General features: G+C 45.9%; 1 protein-coding gene across 1 annotated transcript in view; it reads left to right on the forward strand.

Moving 5' to 3' along the window:
• LOC117737592 (phospholipid-transporting ATPase ABCA1-like) overlaps positions 1-20,961 on the forward strand; it is a 65,492-nt gene that overhangs the window by 4,376 nt on the left and 40,155 nt on the right. Inside the window, exons 2-8 of the mRNA XM_034543646.1 lie at positions 5,991-6,100; positions 7,280-7,373; positions 12,180-12,321; positions 12,491-12,609; positions 16,754-16,875; positions 17,057-17,260; positions 18,797-18,886. Of these exons, the coding sequence (XP_034399537.1) occupies positions 6,035-6,100; positions 7,280-7,373; positions 12,180-12,321; positions 12,491-12,609; positions 16,754-16,875; positions 17,057-17,260; positions 18,797-18,886 (837 nt within the window). The 5' untranslated portion in view covers positions 5,991-6,034. The remainder of the gene's footprint in view (positions 1-5,990; positions 6,101-7,279; positions 7,374-12,179; positions 12,322-12,490; positions 12,610-16,753; positions 16,876-17,056; positions 17,261-18,796; positions 18,887-20,961) is intronic.

Raw genomic sequence — 20,961 nt, forward strand, 5'->3', positions numbered from 1 at the left:
TCCTCTTTCCTCAACGTTCCTCCTCTTTCATCAACGTTCCTCCTCTTTCCTCAAATGTCTCAACCGTTCCTCAAACGTTCCTACTCTTTCCTTAACGTTCCTCCTCTTTCCTCAACGTTCCTCCTCTTTCCTCAACGTTCCTCCTCTTTCCTCAACGTTCCTCAAACGTTCCTCCTCTTTCCTCAAACGTCTCAACCGTTCCTTAAACGTTCCTACTCTTTCCTTAACGTTCCTCCTCTTTCCTCTTTCCTCAACATTCCTCCTCTTTCCTCAACGTTCCTCAAATGTTCCTCCTCTTTCCTCAAACGTTCCTCCTCTTTCCTCAACGTTCCTCCTCTTTCCTGAAACGTTCCTCCTCTTTCCTCAACGTTCCTCTTCTTTCCTCAAACGTTCCTCAAACGTTCCTCCTCTTTCCTCAACGTTCCTCCTCTTTCATCAACGTTCCTCAACGTTCCTCCTCTTTCCTCAACGTTCCTCCTCTTTCATCAACGTTCCTCAAACGTTCCTCCTCTTTCCTCAAACGTTCCTCTTCTTTCCTCAATGTTCCTCCTCTTTCATCAACGTTCCTCAAACGTTCCTCCTCTTTCCTCAAACGTCTCAACCGTTCCTCAAACGTTCCTACTCTTTCCTTAACGTTCCTCCTCTTTCATCAACGTTCCTCAAACGTTCCTACTCTTTCCTTAACGTTCCTCCTCTTTCCTCAACGTTCCTCCTCTTTCCTCAACGTTCCTCAAACGTTCCTCCTCTTTCCTCAAACGTCTCAAACGTTCCTCAAACGTTCCTACTCTTTCCTTAACGTTCCTCCTCTTTCCTCAAACGTTCCTCAAACGTTCCTCTTCTTTCCTCAATGTTCCTCCTCTTTCGTCAACGTTCCTCCTCTTTCCTCAAACGTCTCAACCGTTCCTCAAACGTTCCTACTCTTTCCTTAACGTTCCTCCTCTTTCCTCTTTCCTCAACATTCCTCCTCTTTCCTCAAACGTTCCTCCTCTTTCCTTAACGTTCCTCCTCTTTCCTCAACGTTCCTCCTCTTTCCTCAACGTTCCTCAAACGTTCCTCCTCTTTCCTCAAACGTCTCAAACGTTCCTCAAACGTTCCTACTCTTTCCTTAACGTTCCTCCTCTTTCCTCAAACGTTCCTCAAACGTTCCTCTTCTTTCCTCAATGTTCCTCCTCTTTCGTCAACGTTCCTCCTCTTTCCTCAAACGTCTCAACCGTTCCTCAAACGTTCCTACTCTTTCCTTAACGTTCCTCCTCTTTCCTCCTTCCTCAACATTCCTCCTCTTTCCTCAACGTTCCTCCTCTTTCCTCAAACGTTCCTCCTCTTTCCTCAACGTTCCTCCTCTTTCCTGAAACGTTCCTCAACCGTTCCTCCTCTTTCCTCAACGTTTCTCCTCTTTCATCAACGTTCCTCAAACGTTCCTCCTCTTTCCTTAACGTTCCTCCTCTTTCCTCAACGTTCCTCAAACGTTCCTCCTCTTTCCTCAACGTTCCTCCTCTTTCATCAAAGTTCCTCAAACGTTCCTTATCTTTCCTCAAACGTTCCTCCTCTTTCCTCAACGGTCCTCCTCTTTCATCAACGTTCCTCAAACGTTCCTCCTCTCTCCTCAACCGTTCCTCTTTCCTCAAATGTGTCTCAAACGTTCCTCCTCGTTCCTCAAACGTTCCTCCTCTTTCCTCAACGTTCCTCCTCTTTCCTCAACGTTCCTCCTCTTTCATCAACGTTCCTCAAACGTTCCTCCTCTTTCCTCAAACGTCTCAACCGTTCCTCAAACGTTCCTACTCTTTCCTTAACGTTCCTCCTCTTTCCTCTTTCCTCAACTTTCCTCAACGTTCCTCAAATGTTCCTCCTCTTTCCTCAAACGTTGCTCCTCCTTTCTCAACCATTCCTCTTTCCTCAAACGTTGCTCCTCCTTTCTCAGCCGTTCCTCATTCCTCAAATGTTCCTCAAACGTTCCTCCTCGTTCCTCAAACGTTCCTCCTCTTTCCTCAACGTTCCTCCTCTTTCATCAACGTTCCTCCTCTTTCCTCAAATGTCTCAACCGTTCCTCAAACGTTCCTACTCTTTCCTTAACGTTCCTCCTCTTTCCTCAACGTTCCTCCTCTTTCCTCAACGTTCCTCCTCTTTCCTCAACGTTCCTCAAACGTTCCTCCTCTTTCCTCAAACGTCTCAACCGTTCCTTAAACGTTCCTACTCTTTCCTTAACGTTCCTCCTCTTTCCTCTTTCCTCAACATTCCTCCTCTTTCCTCAACGTTCCTCAAATGTTCCTCCTCTTTCCTCAAACGTTCCTCCTCTTTCCTCAACGTTCCTCCTCTTTCCTGAAACGTTCCTCCTCTTTCCTCAACGTTCCTCTTCTTTCCTCAAACGTTCCTCAAACGTTCCTCCTCTTTCCTCAACGTTCCTCCTCTTTCATCAACGTTCCTCAACGTTCCTCCTCTTTCCTCAACGTTCCTCCTCTTTCATCAACGTTCCTCAAACGTTCCTCCTCTTTCCTCAAACGTTCCTCTTCTTTCCTCAATGTTCCTCCTCTTTCATCAACGTTCCTCAAACGTTCCTCCTCTTTCCTCAAACGTCTCAACCGTTCCTCAAACGTTCCTACTCTTTCCTTAACGTTCCTCCTCTTTCATCAACGTTCCTCAAACGTTCCTACTCTTTCCTTAACGTTCCTCCTCTTTCCTCAAACGTTCCTCTTCTTTCCTCAATGTTCCTCCTCTTTCATCAACGTTCCTCAAACGTTCCTCCTCTTTCCTCAAACGTCTCAACTGTTCCTCAAACGTTCCTACTCTTTCCTTAACGTTCCTCCTCTTTCATCAACGTTCCTCAAACGTTCCTACTCTTTCCTTAACGTTCCTCCTCTTTCCTCAAACGTTCCTCTTCTTTCCTCAATGTTCCTCCTCTTTCATCAACGTTCCTCAAACGTTCCTCCTCTTTCCTCAAACGTCTCAACCGTTCCTCAAACGTTCCTACTCTTTCCTTAACGTTCCTCCTCTTTCCTCAACGTTCCTCAAACGTTCCTCCTCTTTCCTCAACGTTCCTCCTCTTTCATCAACGTTCCTCAAACGTTCCTTCTCTTTCCTCAAACGTTCCTCCTCTTTCCTCAACGGTCCTCCTCTTTCATCAACGTTCCTCAAACGTTCCTCCTCTCTCCTCAACCGTTCCTCTTTCCTCAAATGTGTCTCAAACGTTCCTCCTCGTTCCTCAAACGTTCCTCCTCTTTCCTCAACGTTCCTCCTCTTTCCTCAACGTTCCTCCTCTTTCATCAACGTTCCTCAAACGTTCCTCCTCTTTCCTCAAACGTCTCAAACGTTCCTCAAACGTTCCTACTCTTTCCTTAACGTTCCTCCTCTTTCCTCAAACGTTCCTCAAACGTTCCTCTTCTTTCCTCAATGTTCCTCCTCTTTCGTCAACGTTCCTCCTCTTTCCTCAAACGTCTCAACCGTTCCTCAAACGTTCCTACTCTTTCCTTAACGTTCCTCCTCTTTCCTCAACATTCCTCCTCTTTCCTTAACGTTCCTCCTCTTTCCTCAACGTTCCTCAAACGTTCCTCCTCTTTCCTCAACGTTCCTCCTCTTTCCTGAAACGTTCCTCTTCTTTCCTCAACGTTCCTCTTCTTTCCTCAAACGTTCCTCCTCTTTCCTCAACGTTCCTCCTCTTTCATCAACGTTCCTCAACGTTCCTCCTCTTTCCTCAACGTTCCTCCTCTTTCATCAACGTTCCTCAAACGTTCCTACTCTTTCCTTAACGTTCCTCCTCTTTCCTCAAACGTTCCTCTTCTTTCCTCAATGTTCCTCCTCTTTCATCAACGTTCCTCAAACGTTCCTCCTCTTTCCTCAAACGTCTCAACCGTTCCTCAAACGTTCCTACTCTTTCCTTAACGTTCCTCCTCTTTCCTCTTTCCTCAACATTCCTCCTCTTTCCTTAACGTTCCTCCTCTTTCCTCAACATTCCTCCTCTTTCCTCAACGTTCCTCAAACGTTCTTCCTCTTTCCTCAAACGTTCCTTCTCTTTCCTCAACGTTCCTCCTCTTTCCTCAAACGTTCCTCAACCGTTCCTCCTCTTTCCTCAACGTTCTTCCTCTTTCCTCAACCGTTTCTCCTCTTTCCTCAACGTTCCTCAACAGTTCCTCCTCTTTCCTCAAACGTTCCTCAACAGTTCCTCCTCTTTTCTCAACGTTCCTCCTCTTTCCTCAAACGTTCCTCAACCGTTCCTCCTCTTTCCTCAACCGTTCCTCCGTTCCTCCTTTCCTCAACAGTTCCTCCTCTTTCCTCAAACGTTCCTCAACAGTTCCTCCTCTTTCCTCAACGTTCCTCCTCTTTCCTCAAACGTTCCTCAAACGTTCCTCCTCTTTCCTCAAACGTCTCTCCTCTTTCCTCAAACGTTCCTCCTGTTTCCTCAAACGTTCCTCAACCGTTCCTCCTCTTTCCTCAAACGTCTCTCCTCTTTCCTCAAACGTTCCTCCTCTTTCCTCAACATTCTTCCTCAAACGTTCCTCCTCAAACGTTCCTCTTTCCTCAACGTTCTTCCTCAAACATTCCTCCTCTTTCCTCAACATTCCTCCTCTTTCCTCAACGTTCCTCCTCTTTCCTCAACACTCTTCAAACATTCCTCTTTCCTCAAACGTTCCTCCTCTTTCCTCAATGTTCCTCCTCTTTCCTCAACCGTTCCTCCTCTTTCCTCAAACGTTCCTCTTTCCTCAATGTTCCTCCTCTTTCCTCAAACGTTCCTCAACCGTTCCTCCTCTTTCCTCAACGTTCCTCCTCTTTCCTCAACCATTTCTCCTCTTTCCTCAACGTTCCTCAACAGTTCCTCCTCTTTCCTCAAACGTTCCTCAACAGTTCCTCCTCTTTTCTCAACGTTCCTCCTCTTTCCTCAAACGTTCCTCAACCGTTCCTCCTCTTTCCTCAACCGTTTCTCCTCTTTCCTCAATGTTCCTCAACAGTTCCTCCTCTTTCCTCAAACGTTCCTCAACAGTTCCTCCTCTTTCCTCAACGTTCCTCCTCTTTCCTCAAACGTTCCTCAACCGTTCCTCCTCTTTCCTCAAACGTCTCTCCTCTTTCCTCAAACGTTCCTCCTGTTTCCTCAAACGTTCCTCAACTGTTCCTCCTCTTTCCTCAAACGTCTCTCCTCTTTCCTCAAACGTTCCTCCTCTTTCCTCAATGTTCCTCGTCTTTCCTCAAACGTTCCTCCTCTTTCCTCAAACGTTCCTCCTCTTTCCTCAACCGTTCCTTTTCTATCCTCCGTCCCTCTGAAATCCAACCCTGTTTGAGTCTGGTTTGTTTCAGTCAAACTGTAAACCGGACTCAAACGACCCAACAGGTCCAATGCTGCGGGATCCGTCTCTTGAGCCCAAAGGCAAGGTTTTTACTGTATGTTGTGGCCATTTGTCCAAATAAACCAAAGACGAACATAAACCAAAGACGAACATAAACCAAAGACGAACATAAACCAAAGACGAACATAAATCAAAGACGAACATAAACCAAAGACGAACATAAACCAAAGACGAACATAAACCAATGGGTTTGTGGTTCACGCAGCCAAAAGAAAGCTTTGTCCATTCAGGATTCAGGTTTTCTGATAATTTATTTAACTAAACAAAACAACCAAACGCACAAAAGAACTCCTAACGCTGCCTCTCCTGCCCTGGTAAAAAACAACAACAAGGCCTACCCAGGTGCATGCTGGTCCTGTACCTGCCTGCTCCTACAGCCAACCCCAGGCACCCACTGCGTTACCCAATTAATAAACAAATAAACAAATCAAAAGACTAAGTATACCTAGACAACAACAACAAAGAAGTAAACCAAACAAAAAAAGCTATCCTAATATATCAAAACATCTAACCTAAACAAGACTCCTACAACGTATGTATATAAGTGTGTGTGTGTGAGTGAGGGGGAGGAGCCTGGTATCTGCGTGACCTCTGACCCTGGTACCTTTGAGCTGTGTGCTGGCTCATCCTGTGTGTGTGTGTGTGTGTGTGTTCATGCAGAGCCAGCGAGTCCCACTCATTCCAGGGCGACGTGAGAGCGAGACATGTCCGTCTCCACCCAGCTGGGCCTGTTGCTGTGGAAGAACTTCACCTTCAGACGGCGGCAGACGGTCAGTCTCTCTTCTGTTAGCTTGTTGTCTCCTCGCGTCGGTCCCGTAGTTTAATAAAGCAGGAACTTACCTTTCAAATGGAAGAGCTCTGCTTCGTTTATTATGATTATTATTATTATTATGAGTAGAAATACCTTTGAGGACACTCTTGCTGTTACACGTATCTAATATCTGACTGAAAAATACACCATGATCTCCTTCCAGCTGCCTTCATTTAAAGAAGTACTTTAGAACTAGTTTAGAAGTACTTTAGTAGTTTAGAAGTACTTTAGTACTAGTTTAGAAGTACTTTAGTAGTTTAGAAGTACTTTAGTACTAGTTTAGAAGTACTTTAGTACTTCTAAAGGGTAGTTTAGAAGTACTGCAGTACATGGAGTAAAACAAACTGCAATACATGGAGTAAAACAAAGTACTACAGTACATGAAGTATAACAAAGTACTACAGTACAACAAAGTACTACAGTACATGGAGTAAAACAAAGTACTACAGTACATGAAGTATAACAAAGTACTACAGTACAACAAAGTACTACAGTACATGGAGTAAAACAAAGTACTACAGTACATGGAGTAAAACAAAGTACTACAGTACAACAAAGTACTACAGTACATGGAGTAAAACAAAGTACTACAGTACATGGCGTATAACAAAGTACTGCAGTACATGAAGTATAACAAAGTACTACAGTACAACAAAGTACTACAGTACATGGAGTAAAACAAAGTACTACAGTACATGGAGTAAAACAAAGTACTGCAGTACAACAAAGTACTACAGTACATGGAGTATAACAAAGTACTGCAGTACACGTAGTATAACAAAGTACTGCAGTACTTTGAGGTCTCTTCAGACTCACCAGGCTCTGTTCTTAGTTCTGGTGACATGAAGGAGGTCAAAGGTCATAGCCTCCTGATAACAGCTGAGGCATCATGGGAGATTTCTGATCTGATTGTCGATCAACGTGTGTGTGTGTGTGTGTGTGTGTGTGTGTGTGTGTGTGTGTGTGTGTGTGTGTGTGTGTGTGTGTGTGTGTGTGTGTGTGTGTGTGTGTGTGTGTGTGTGTGTGTGTGTGTGTGTGTGTGTGTGTGTGTGTGTGTGTGTGTGTGTGTGTGTGTGTGTGTGTGTGTGTGTGTGTGTGTGTGTGTGTGTGTGTGTGTGTGTGTGTGTGTGTGTCACAGCTCCAGCTCCTGGTGGAGATCATCTGGCCGCTCCTCATCTTCTTCATCCTCATCGCCGTGCGGCTCAGCTACCCTCCATACGAGCAGCATGAGTGTGAGTCCACAACTTTATTGACATTTTGTATGAAACACAGGGTTCAGTGATGAAGAGGCTCAGAGAGACCAGGACTCACAGAGACTAAGAGAGACCAGGACTCACAGAGACTGAGAGAGACCAGGACTCACAGAGAATACGAGAGACCAGGACTCACAGAGACTGAGAGAGACCAGGACTCACAGAGACTGAGAGAGACCAGGACTCACAGAGAATACGAGAGACCAGGACTCACAGAGACTGAGAGAGACCAGGACTCACAGAGACTGAGAGAGACCAGGACTCACAGAGACTGAGAGAGACCAGGACTCACAGAGACTGAGAGAGACCAGGACTCACAGAGAATAAGAGAGACCAGGACTCCCAGAGAATAAGAGAGACCAGGACTCCCAGAGAATAAGAGAGACCAGGACTCCCAGAGAATAAGAGAGACCAGGACTCCCAGAAAATAAGCAAGACCAGGACCCAGAGACTCAGAATACTTGAGCAGTGACTCAGCAGCTCGTGAGCTCCGACGTGTTGAAACTCGTCTCTTTGAAGCAAAAGAGAGAAAAGTTCTCCAGATTTAGTCTTTAGAACCCAAAGTTCAGGTTCAGAAACAATTCGTAGTTCCACACCTTCATTACCTTCAACTCCTTCATTACCTTCATCTCCTTCATTACCTTCATTACCTTCATCTCCTTCATTACCTTCATCTCCTTCATTACCTTCATTACCTTCATCTCCTTCATTACCTTCATCTCCTTCATCTCCTTCATCTCCTTCATTACCTTCATCTCCTTTTACATGTCGTTTAGCTGACGCTTTTATCCAAAGCGACTTACAATAAGTGCATTAAACCATGAGTCCAAACTCAGAACAACAAGAATCAAGCAAGTACAATTTCTTCAATAAAGTTAAACTACAAAGTGCTATCAGTAAGAGACATTTAAGTGCTACTAAAGTGCTAAACTACAAAGTGCTATCGGTAAGGGACATTTAAGTGCTACTACAGCTCTACCTTCCCTATTCAAGGTGTAGTCACTAAGATGTGTTTTTAGTCTGTAGAGACTTCCTGTCCTGATGTCAATGGGGAGCTCGTTCCACCAATGAGGAGCCAGCACAGCAAACAGTCGTGACTTTGTTGAGTGTTTAGCTCGAAGTGAAGGAGCTACAAGCTGATTGTGAGGTTAGACCATGTCCTGGATGTGAGGTTAGACCATGTCCTGGTGTGAGGTTAGACCATGTCCCGGTAACCAGTGAAGGTCGCGGAGGAGCAGAGGATTGTGGGTAATATTTTGGGAGGTTGAAGACCAGTCGAGCTGCTGCATTCTGGATGAGCTGTAGAGGTCGAATGGCATTAGCAGGTAGACCTGAAGGAGGAGTTACAGTAGTCTAGACGTGAGATGACCAGAGCCTGGACCAGAACCTGGACCAGAACCTGGACCAGAACCTGTTCCTCCTTCTGAGTGAGAAGAGGTCGTATTCTCCTGATGTTGTACAGCATGTACCTACAGGAGCGTGTTATTGTGGTAATGTTGGCAGTCAGGGAGAGTTGACTGTCGAGCGTCACTCCGAGGTTCCTGGCAGTCGGAGTCGGAGCCAGCACTGAGTTGTTGAAGTTAATAGTCAGGTTGTGGGTGGGAGAGCCTTTTCCTGGAAGAAGGAGAAGTTCAGTCTTGTGCGGGTTAATTTTCAGGTGGTGAGCGGACATCCACTGAGAGATGTCAGTCAGACATCCACTGAGAGATGTCGGTCAGACATCCACTGAGAGATGTCAGTCAGACATCCACTGAGAGATGTCAGTCAGACAGGCAGAGATTCGTGCTGCTACCTGTGTTTCAGATTGGGGAAACGAGAGGATCAGTTGGGTGTCGTCAGCATAGCTGTGGTAGGTGAAGCCATGCGAGCGAATGACAGAGCCAAGAGAGTTGGTGTACAGAGAGAAGAGAAGAGGACCAAGGACTGAGCCCTGAGGGACCCCAGTAGTCAGAGGACAAGGCTCAGACACAGATCCTCTCCAGGTTACCCGGTAAGAGCGGTCGGTGAGGTAGGATGAGAAGAGTGAGAGCGCTGTGCCTGAGATACCCAGGTCCTGGAGGGAGGACATGAGGATCTGGTGGTTCACTGTGTCAAAGGCAGCGGAAAGGTCTAGAAGGATAAGGAAAGAGGAGAGAGAGGCTGCTCTAGCAGTGTGAAGCTGCTCAGAGACAGCAAGGAGGGCAGTCTCTGTTGAGTGGCCTTGAATCCAGACTGGTAGGGGTCTAGAAGGTTGTTACTGAGGAGAAAGGAGTAGACTTGGTTAAATTACCTTCATTACCTTCATTACCTTCATCACCTTCATTACTTTCATCTCCTTAATTACCTTCATTACTTTCATCTCCTTAATTACCTTCATTACTTTCATCTCCTTAATTACCCTCATCCACCTTCATTACCTTCATCTCCTTCATTACCTTCATCACCTTCATCTCCTTCATTACCTTCATCTCCTTCATTACCTTCATTACCTTCATCACCTTCATCTCCTTCATTACCTTCATTACCTTCATTACCTTCATCTCCTTCATTACCTTCATCACCTTCATCCACCTTCATCTCCTTCATCTCCTTCATTACCTTCATCACCTTCATTACCTTCATCACCTTCATCTCCTTCATTACTTTCATCTCCTTCATCCATCTTCATTCACCTTCATTACCTTCATCCACCTCCATCTCCATAATTACCTTCATCCACCTTCAGCTCCTTAATTACCTTCATCTCCTTCATCCACCTTCATCACCTTCACCACCTCCATCTCCTTGATTACCTCCATCTCCTTAATTACCTTCATCCACCTTCATCTCCTTCATTACCTTCATCTCCTTAATTACCTTCATCTCCTTCATCACCTTCACCACCTCCATCTCCTTAATTACCTTCATCCACCTTCATCCACCTCCATCTCCTTAATTACCTTCATCCACCTTCATCTCCTTCATTACCTTCATCTCCTTAATTACCTTCATCTCCTTCATCACCTTCATCCACCTTCATCTCCTTCATTACCTTCATCTCCTTCATCTCCTTAATTACCTTCATCTCCTTCATTACCTTCATCTCCTTCATTACTTTCATCTCCTTAATTACCCTCATCCACCTTCATTACCTTCATCTCCTTCATCTCCTTCATTACCTTCATTACCTTCATCACCTTCATCTCCTTCATTACTTTCATCTCCTTCATCCATCTTCATTCACCTTCATCACCTTCACCACCTCCATTACCTTCATCTCCTTCATTTCCTTAATTACCTTCATCCACCTTCATCTCCTTCATTACCTTCATCTCCTTAATTACCTTCATCTCCTTCATCACCTTCATCCACCTTCATCTCCTTCATTACCTTCATTACTTTCATCTCCTTAATTACCCTCATCCACCTTCATTACCTTCATCTCCTTCATCTCCTTCATTACCTTCATCACCTTCATCTCCTTCATTACTTTCATCTCCTTCATCCATCTTCATTCACCTTCATCACCTTCACCACCTCCATCTCCTTAATTACCTTCATCCACCTTCATCTACCTCCATCTCCTTAATTACCTTCATCCACCTTCAGCTCCTTAATTACCTTAATCTCCTTCATCTCCTTCATTACCTTCATCTCCTTGATTACCTCCATCTCCTTAATTACCTTCATCCACCTTCATCTACCTCCATCTCCTTCATTACCTTCATCCACCTTCATCTCCTTAATTACCTTCATCACCTTCATCTCCTTCATCACCTTCATCTCCTTGATTACCTCCATCTCCTTAATTACCTTCATCCACCTTCATCTCCTTCATTACCTTCATCTCCTTAATTACCTTCATCCACCTTCATCTCCTTCATTACCTTCATCCACCTTCATCTCCTTAATTACCTTCATCTCCTTAATTACCTTCATCCACCTTCATCTCCTTCATTACCTTCATCCACCTTCATCTCCTTAATTACCTTCATTACCTTCATCTCCTTCATTACCTTCATCTCCTTGATTACCTCCATCTCCTTAATTACCTTCATCCACCTTCATCTCCTTCATTACCTTCATCTCCTTAATTACCTTCATCTCCTTAATTACCTTCATCCACCTTCATCTCCTTCATTACCTTCATCTCCTTCAACTCCTTCCTTACCTTCATCCACTTTCATCTCCTTCATTACCTTCATCAACCTTCCTCCACCTTCATCTCCTTCTGACCTCTGACCTCACTTCAGCCTGAAACCTTCCCACAGAGCTTCTGGTATTAAAGAGGAACTAGTTTCTTGGCTGGCGGTGTTCACATTGGTGTTACACCATCAGCCTGAAGCAGCGCTCCATAGCGATATCCATAAAGAGAATGTATCCACAAGGTCTGAAATATAAAGTATTCCTCATTGATCTCGGTCTGCGAGGCTGTTATCTGCTGTTGATTAGAAGAGGCCTGTTGTTCCTTCAGGGTTCTGATAGCAGCATCTTGTCTGCGGGGGCAAAGGTCGTAAACCCTATGCTCCGTGCAGCAGCTGATAATAGCCAATCACAGGTTATCTACCGGTGTCCAGGTGAACCAGTGGACCGGTCGTTCCAACACAGCAGGAAGATAAACGTGTCTTCGTATCGTCTTCCATCTCTCACGTGTTTTATACAGTGTTCTGGAGACCTTTTACTTTGGTAAAGGTGTCACTTCCTGTTTTTCCTTTTCTGAAGAAGTCTTCGTATCGTCCTCCATCTCTCACCTGTTTTATACAGTGTTCTGGAGACCTTTTACTTTGGTAAAGGTGTCACTTCCTGTTTTTGTCTTTCTGTCTGAAGGTCATTTCCCCAACAAGGCGATGCCATCGGCCGGCACGCTGCCGTGGCTTCAGGGCATCCTCTGCAACGCCAACAACCCGTGCTTCAGGAGCCCGACGCCGGGCGAGTCTCCGGGCGTCGTCGGCAACTTCAACGACTCCATGTAACGCATTTTTAGAGGCTTTTATTCTGAAAATCTGCTCTGATCTTTCATTTAGAACCTTACTTTGTTGTTAATGTTCTTTTATGTTGAAGAAACAAACCTTAAAGTGTCAAAACGCTTCAGTTTCCTTCAATTTCCTGTGTTCTGTGTTTCTGTGTTTCTTTTTTAGAATTTCTCGTCTGTTTTCGGACGCCAAGAAGATTCTTCTGTACAGTCAGAACGATAAAAACCTGGATGGATTTAAGGAGCTCGCTATGGCTCTCAAGGTGCTGCAGAAGAGCCGATCAGGTAGGAACCAGAACCAGAACCAGGTAAATAAGGTGGACCCCTCAGGTCCATGCCTTCCAGGGAACCTTTCTTTTTAGAATGTGGATGTACTGCCTCTGGTTCACTTGAGACTCTAATGGTTTCTGTTTCGGGGGCTGTATTTATATATCATTGCATACGTATGAAGCACAGATATTATAATATGTAATGGGTTTAATCATGAAGTTTATTTCAGTCGGGACATTTCTGCAGCAGTTTCAGTTGTCACCAGTTCTTTGGTCGTCCCCCTTCAGGTCGTGGATTCTTAAGGCTCATTGAACAAAAAGAATTCCCCTCCTTTGTGTGTTAATGAGCAGTTTTTTCTTTCTCTCCGCGGGGAACGTTTCTTTTCTCTACCTGCTCCGACCTGTCGGTTCTCCGCCTCCCTCCGATGGAGCTTTTATTCCCTCTAATCACGTCTGATCGCACACGGGCCAGGAAGTGTAGTTTGTCAGAAGGGAGCGGGGGCAGGGCGACGAGCCACGGCAGGTTCTACCTGGTGAAACCTTCTCGCGGGTGAGCTCACCTGGTCAGAGTTCTGCAAACCCCATCGAGCCGTTCGAGTGGAAACATCGGGAGTCTTAAGAGAATGTAGACCAGAACCAGAGACCTCAGCATGCCTCCTCCTCTGCCCGCTGAGCGTCAGAGTTCAGATGTGTCGCTCTGGATGAACACTGAGTTTGTTCAGCTGCAACCTTCTCTCCCTCGTTCAGAAGGTTGCAGGTTCAGTTCTCAGAGTGGCAACGGTTCATTCAACTGGTGAAATCCTCTCTGAAGCTGTTCGTACACAACCATTCAAAAGAGCCTCTGAGAAACGGCTGAATAAGAAGAAATCAGCCGTTGTTAAAAATAATGGAAGCTTAGATTTCAATAAGAACGGAAGAGTTTCACAATAAAAGCAACCAGGGACGAGCTGGAATGACCTTTATCTTCTTCAGACTGCACAGTAGAAACAGAAGGTTAGTCAGTTAGCACTGTTGGAACATCAGCTGAACAGTTTAAACCTCTTCAATCTAACCACTGAGTAGACTGCTGTCCTGGTGTTAGTCCTGGTGTTAGTCCTGGTGTTAGTCCTGGTGTGGATCCTTATTTTAGTCCTGGTGTTAGTCCTTGTGTTAGTCCTGGTGTGGATCCTTATTTTAGTCCTTGTGTTAGTCCTGGTGTGGATCCTTATGTTAGTCCTGGTGTTAATCATTGTATTAGTCCTGGTGTTAATCCTGGTGTGGATCCTTCTCTTAGTCCTGGTGTGGATCCTTATTTTAGACCTGGTGTTAGTCCTGGTGTTAATCCTTCTCTTAGTCCTGGTGTGGATCCTTATATTAGTCCAGGTGTTAATCCTTATGTTAGTCCTGGTGTGGATCCTTATGTTAGTCCTGGTGTTAATCCTTATGTTAGTCCTGGTGTGGATCCTTATGTTAGTCCTGGTGTTAATCCTTATGTTAGTCCTGGTGTTAGTCCTTATGTTAGTCCTGGTGTTAATCCTTATAATAGTCCTGGTGTTGATCCTTATGTTAGTCCTGGTGTTAATCCTTATAATAGTCCTGGTGTTGATCCTTATGTTAGTCCTGGTGTGGATCCTTATATTAGTCCAGGTGTTGATCCTTATGTTAGTCCAGGTGTTAATACCTATGTTGGTGTGGATCCTTATGTTAGTCCCGCTGTTCATCCTAAAATAGTCCTGGTGTTGATCCTTATGTTAGTCCTGGTGTTAATACTTATGTTAGTCCTGGTGTTGATCCTTATGTTAGTCCTGGTGTTAATACTTATGTTAGTCCTGGTGTGGATCCTTATGTTAGTCCTGGTGTGGATCCTTATATTAGTCCTGGTGTGGATCCTTATATTAGTCCTGGTGTGGATCCTTATATTAGTCCTGGTGTGGATCCTTATGTTAGTCCTGGTGTGGATCCTTATATTAGTCCTGGTGTGGATCCTTATATTAGTCCTGGTGTGGATCCTTATGTTAGTCCTGGTGTGGATCCTTATGTTAGTCCTGGTGTGGATCCTTATATTAGTCCTGGTGTGGATCCTTATATTAGTCCTGGTGTGGATCCTTATGTTAGTCCCGCTGTTCATCCTAAAATAGTCCTGGTGTTATTTCTGGTGTTTGTCATGTCTTAGTCCTGGTGTTAATACTTATGTTAGTCCTGGTGTTAGTCCTGGTGTGGATCCTTATGTTAGTCCTGGTGTTAATACTTATATTAGTCCTGGTGTGGATCCTTATGTTAGTCCTGCTGTTCATCCTAAAATAGTCCTGGTGTTATTTCTGGTGTTTGTCATGTCTTAGTCCTGGTGTTAATACTTATGTTAGTCCTGGTGTTAGTCCTGGTGTGGATCCTTATGTTAGTCCTGCTGTTCATCCTAAAATAGTCCTGGTGTTAATTCTGGTGTTTGTCATGTCTTAGTCCTGGTGTTAGTCCTGGTTTAACTTTTAGCACAATGACCTGGAGGGTTTATACTGACGTCTGATTGGCTGAGAGTTGTGTAGTTCTCTGTGGGTGTTTATGATTGAATCAGACGGGTTTCGCTGTTGGAGCTCTCAGAGGAAGCTGTTCCTAATTTGACCAATTTCATCACTCTGAGCTGCTGATGTCACACAGTGCCATGTTAAATAAAAAGTATTTTGAACAGCCCAGAGTCACAGTCTGTACTCATACGACGTCCTCTGACCTTTGACCCTCACATCAGAACAGAAACTCTGCCAAAAACCTTCTTTAAGGGGAGAAAAGGGGCAGAAAGCTCCGGGAGAGCAACAGAGGAGGATCCTCTATCAGGAAGGACAGGTGTCATGTGACCAGTATAATCAACATAACAACACATTCAATGTATATGATATAAGGATAAGGATCATGTACACCTGTGACCGCATGGCCTTCGAACGTTCTAGATAAATACGATATGAACACGGTTATTGCTAGTTTATTTTAAACCTTTGGACTGAGGAACAGTTTGCTGGTTTCTTCCTCTGAGCTCCACTTGAGTGGAAGGTTTGTCCTGCAGACGTGTGACAACATAAAGCTGCAGGCTAGATAGTCCTCACCTGCTCATTTACATACTGTAGCCTTCAGGTGTTTGTCTCACCTGTAACCTCAGGTGTCTGTCTCACCTGTAGCCTCAGTGGTCCGTCTCACCTGTAACCTCAGGTGTCTGTCTCACCTGTAGCCTCAGTGGTCCGTCTCACCTGTAGCCTCAGGTGTCTGTCTCACCTGTAGCCTTCAGGTGTCTGTCTCACCTGTAGCCTCAGGGGTCCGTCTCACCTGTAGCCTCAGGTGTCTGTCTCACCTGTAGCCTTCAGGTGTCTGTCTCACCTGTAGCCTCAGGGGTCCGTCTCACCTGTAGCATCAGGTGTCTGTCTCACCTGTAGCCTCAGGGGTCCGTCTCACCTGTAGCCTCAGGTGTCCGTCTCACCTGTAGCCTCAGTGGTCCGTCTCACCTGTAGCCTCAGGTGTCTGTCTCACCTGTAGCCTTCAGGCGTCTGTCTCACCTGTAGCCTCAGGCGTCCGTCTCACCTGTAGCCTCAGGCGTCCGTCTCACCTGTAGCTTCAGGCGTCTGTCTCACCTGTAGCCTCAGGCGTCCGTCTCACCTGTAGCCTCAGATGTCCGTCTCACCTGTAGCTTCAGGCGTCTGTCTCACCTGTAGCCTCAGGTGTCCGTCTCACCTGTAGCTTCAGGCGTCTGTCTCACCTGTAGCTTCAGGCGTCTGTCTCACCTGTAGCCTCAGGCGTCTGTCTCACCTGTAGCCTCAGGCGTCTGTCTCACCTGTAGCCTCAGGCGTCCATCTCACCTGTAGCCTCAGATGTCCGTCTCACCTGTAGCATCAGGCGTTCGTCTCACCTGTAGCCTCAGGTGTCCGTCTCACCTGTAGCCTCAGGTCTGTAGCCTCAGGTGTCCGTCTCACCTGTAGCCTCAGGTGTCCGTCTCACCTGTAGCCTCAGGCGTCCGTCTGACCTGTAGCCTCAGGTGTCCGTCTCACCTGTAGCCTCAGGCGTCTGTCTCACCTGTAGCCTCAGGGGTCCGTCTCACCTGTAGCCTCAGGCGTCCGTCTCACCTGTAGCCTCAGGTGTCTGTCTCAGGTGTCACCTGTCTCCTCAAGGATGGAACCTCTGATCCTCTTTTTTGTTGTTTCCAGGATTCAAGCTGCACCACTTCCTGCGAGACAAGGAGGTTCTGTCGGAGTTCCTGCTGAGGAACGCCTCGCTGTCTCAACACGACGTCCAGCAGATCCGAGACGCCGACGTGGACCTGGAGCAGGTGAGGACACCTGACCGTTCATATGGAGTCATTTAGGACCACTGAAGCTCTGAGTATAGAAAGAAACTACGATGAGTTCATCTGGACTGAAGTGATATGTTAAACACTCAATTTACACTCAGCTAAACAGTGATATTCTAAACACTCACCTGATGCCATCCTCTCCTGGCGTCCTTCTCAGGTCCTCCTGAGAGGTTTCGGTGTCCACCTGAGGGACATGTGTCCCAGCAAGGGGGGCAAGCGGAGCGTGGAGGACTTTGTGACGATTGCGGACCAACGGGTGTCGATGCTGGTCCAGGAAGTCCTCTGCCGGGAAACGCCCATCTGGCTGGACCGCGCCGAGGACCACTTCCTGAAGAACCTAGACTTCCTGAAACCCATCCAGGTGAGAACGTGCTTGCTTGACGGCCTCAGGTCACTTGGCAGAGCTCTGATTGGCGGAGACGTAAAAAAAAAAAACACCTTTAGTCATTATCAATTAGTCTTTTTAATGAATCACCAGTTATCAGCAGAGGTCACGCGATCATTTCAAGTCAGCCAATGAAATAGTCTGAACTCAAGCTCCTCCCACTGGCTTCTTCCTGAGCTCTCTGAAGGTGTGTTGTATAGTGCGACGCTGTCCCCCGAGGACACAAGGTGTGTGTGTTCGGTGTGTGGGAGGAGGCGTGTCCCGGCCTGTTTTCGTAGCTCGGAGGTTCGTCTCCCGTCAGAAGTCGTGTCTTTTGTCTGAAGAGATCTACGACTGTGTGAAAGCAACGTTTCCACGGCAACGTGGACGGAGACGCTGAAACCTGCAGCCGCAGGCTGGAAGGGAAAAGGTTCACAGTTGAGTTAAAGAAAAGAGTGATATGTTAAACACTCATTATACACTCAGCTAAAGAGTGATATGTTAAACACTCATTATACACTCAGCTAAAGAGTGATATTCTAAACACTTTGTATACATTTAGCTAACAAGTGATATTATAAACACTCTTTATACGATCAGCTAAAGAGTGATATGTTAAACACTCATTATACACTCAGCTAAAGAGTGATATTCTAAACACTTTGTATACATTTAGCTAACAAGTGATATTATAAACACTCTTTATACGATCAGCTAAAGAGTGATATGTTAAACACTCATTATACACTCAGCTAAAGAGTGATATGTTAAACACTCATTATACACTCAGCTAAAGAGTGATATGTTAAACACTCATTATACACTCAGCTAAAGAGTGATATTATAAACACTATACATTCAGCTAAAGAGTGATATTATTATCAACAAAGACTGCTATATGTGATGTATTGAACACCATAAGTAATATACAAGTGAAATATATGGTTTGGTACATGAGAAAATTCAAATTGCCCAAATGCCCATTTTGCATAATTAATCCGTACTAAAACCTCTAACTTTGTTCTGCTTTACTTTTTCAAGGTCAAACTTTGCAGAGACTGTTCACATATGTTGCTATGACCTGAGTGGTGTTTGACCTTTGCTCTGCATCCTTCCAATAGATAACCTTCCAAGGATTCTAGGCGAACCTGAAAATTCAACTTTTGCTGTCTTTCATCTTTATTTACTCTTAACCAGTAACAAATATACTAATATTTACACATCTGAACAAAAGCACACATGGTTTTTGCTTTTATTATAACACCAACATTATTCAAATAGCCTTTGTGGTTGCTGAGATGCACCCTTTTTGGTTTGGGTATGTTTTTTCGAGCAGAAACCTAAAACATAGGTTGGTTTTAGTATTTATTAGTGTTTGTTTATTAGTACCTGTACTGCAGTACAGGACCTGCATACTGATGCTTACTGTGTTTTATTTATATATATATATATATATATATATATATATATATATATATATATATATATATATATATTATATTATATACCTTCTTGTCTCTTTATGTCTCTCAGAGGGACTTGAGGTCCGACCCAGAGGCCGTCAAACTGGTGGCCAGAGCGACCAACAACCTCCTGGACAGTCTGGGTTCACTGGCAGTCGAGGTAAGACGTCCCCTGGTCCCCTCTGTGAGGACAGACGTGTCCTCCAGTTAGAAGTAAGACACACTCCTGATCCCCTCTGTGAGGACAGACGTGTCCTCCAGTAGAAGTAAGACACACTCCTGATCCCCTCTGTGAGGACAGACGTGTCCTCCAGTAGAAGTAAGACACACTCCTGATCCCCTCTGTGAGGACAGACGTGTCCTCCAGTAGAAGTAAGACACACTCCTGATCCCCTCTGAGGACAGACATGTCCTCCAGTAGAAGTAAGACACACTCCTGATCCCCTCTGAGGACAGACGTGTCCTCCAGTTAGAAGTAAGACACACTCCTGGTCCCCTCTGTGAGGACAGACGTGTCCTCCAGTTAGAAGTAAGACACACTCCTGATCCCCTCTGAGGACAGACATGTCCTCCAGTAGAAGTAAGACACACTCCTGGTCCCCTCTGTGAGGACAGACGTGTCCTCCAGTAGAAGTAAGACACACTCCTGATCCCCTCTGTGAGGACAGACGTGTCCTCCAGTAGAAGTAAGACACACTCCTGATCCCCTCTGAGGACAGACGTGTCCTCCAGTAGAAGTAAGACACACTCCTGATCCCCTCTGAGGACAGACATGTCCTCCAGTAGAAGTAAGACACACTCCTGATTCCCTCTGTGAGGACAGACGTGTCCTCCAGTAGAAGTAAGACACACTCCTGATCCCCTCTGAGGACAGACGTGTCCTCCAGTAGAAGTAAGACACACTCCTGATCCCCTCTGAGGACAGACATGTCCTCCAGTTAGAAGTAAGACACACTCCTGGTCCCCTCTGTGAGGACAGACGTGTCCTCCAGTAGAAGTAAGACACACTCCTGATCCCCTCTGTGAGGACAGACGTGTCCTCCAGTTAGAAGTAAGACACACTCCTGATCCCCTCTGAGGACAGACATGTCCTCCAGTAGAAGTAAGACACACTCCTGATCCCCTCTCTGAGGACAGACGTGTCCTCCAGTAGAAGTAAGACACACTCCTGATCCCCTCTGAGGACAGACGTGTCCTCCAGTAGAAGTAAGACACACTCCTGATCCCCTCTGTGAGGACAGACGTGTCCTCCAGTAGAAGTAAGACACACTCCTGATCCCCTCTGAGGACAGACGTGTCCTCCAGTAGAAGTAAGACACACTCCTGATCCCCTCTGTGAGGACAGACATGTCCTCCAGTAGAAGTAAGACACACTCCTGATCCCCTCTGAGGACAGACGTGTCCTCCAGTAGAAGTAAGACACACTCCTGATCCCCTCTGTGAGGACAGACGTGTCCTCCAGTAGAAGTAAGACACACTCCTGATCCCCTCTGAGGACAGACGTGTCCTCCAGTAGAAGTAAGACACACTCCTGATCCCCTCTGAGGACAGACGTGTCCTCCAGTAGAAGTAAGACACACTCCTGATCCCCTCTGTGAGGACAGACGTGTCCTCCAGTAGAAGTAAGACACACTCCTGATCCCCTCTGAGGACAGACGTGTCCTCCAGTAGAAGTAAGACACACTCCTGATCCCCTCTGAGGACAGACATGTCCTCCAGTAGAAGTAAGACACACTCCTGATCCCCTCTGAGGACAGACATGTCCTCCAGTAGAAGTAAGACACACTCCTGATCCCCTCTGAGGACAGACGTGTCCTCCAGTAGAAGTAAGACACACTCCTGATTCCCTCTGTGAGGACAGACGTGTCCTCCAGTAGAAGTAAGACACACTCCTGATCCCCTCTGAGGACAGACGTGTCCTCCAGTAGAAGTAAGACACACTCCTGATCCCCTCTGAGGACAGACGTGTCCTCCAGTAGAAGTAAGACACACTCCTGGTCCCCTCTGTGAGGACAGACGTGTCCTCCAGTAGAAGTAAGACACACTCCTGGTCCCCTCTGTGAGGACAGACGTGTCCTCCAGTAGAAGTAAGACACACTCCTGATTCCCTCTGTGAGGACAGACGTGTCCTCCAGTAGAAGTAAGACACACTCCTGATCCCCTCTGTGAGGACAGACGTGTCCTCCAGTAGAAGTAAGACACACTCCTGATCCCCTCTGTGAGGACAGACGTGTC

Source organism: Cyclopterus lumpus, chromosome 10 (genome assembly GCF_009769545.1).
Source record: "Cyclopterus lumpus isolate fCycLum1 chromosome 10, fCycLum1.pri, whole genome shotgun sequence".
Taxonomy (NCBI): Eukaryota; Metazoa; Chordata; class Actinopteri; order Perciformes; family Cyclopteridae; genus Cyclopterus; species Cyclopterus lumpus.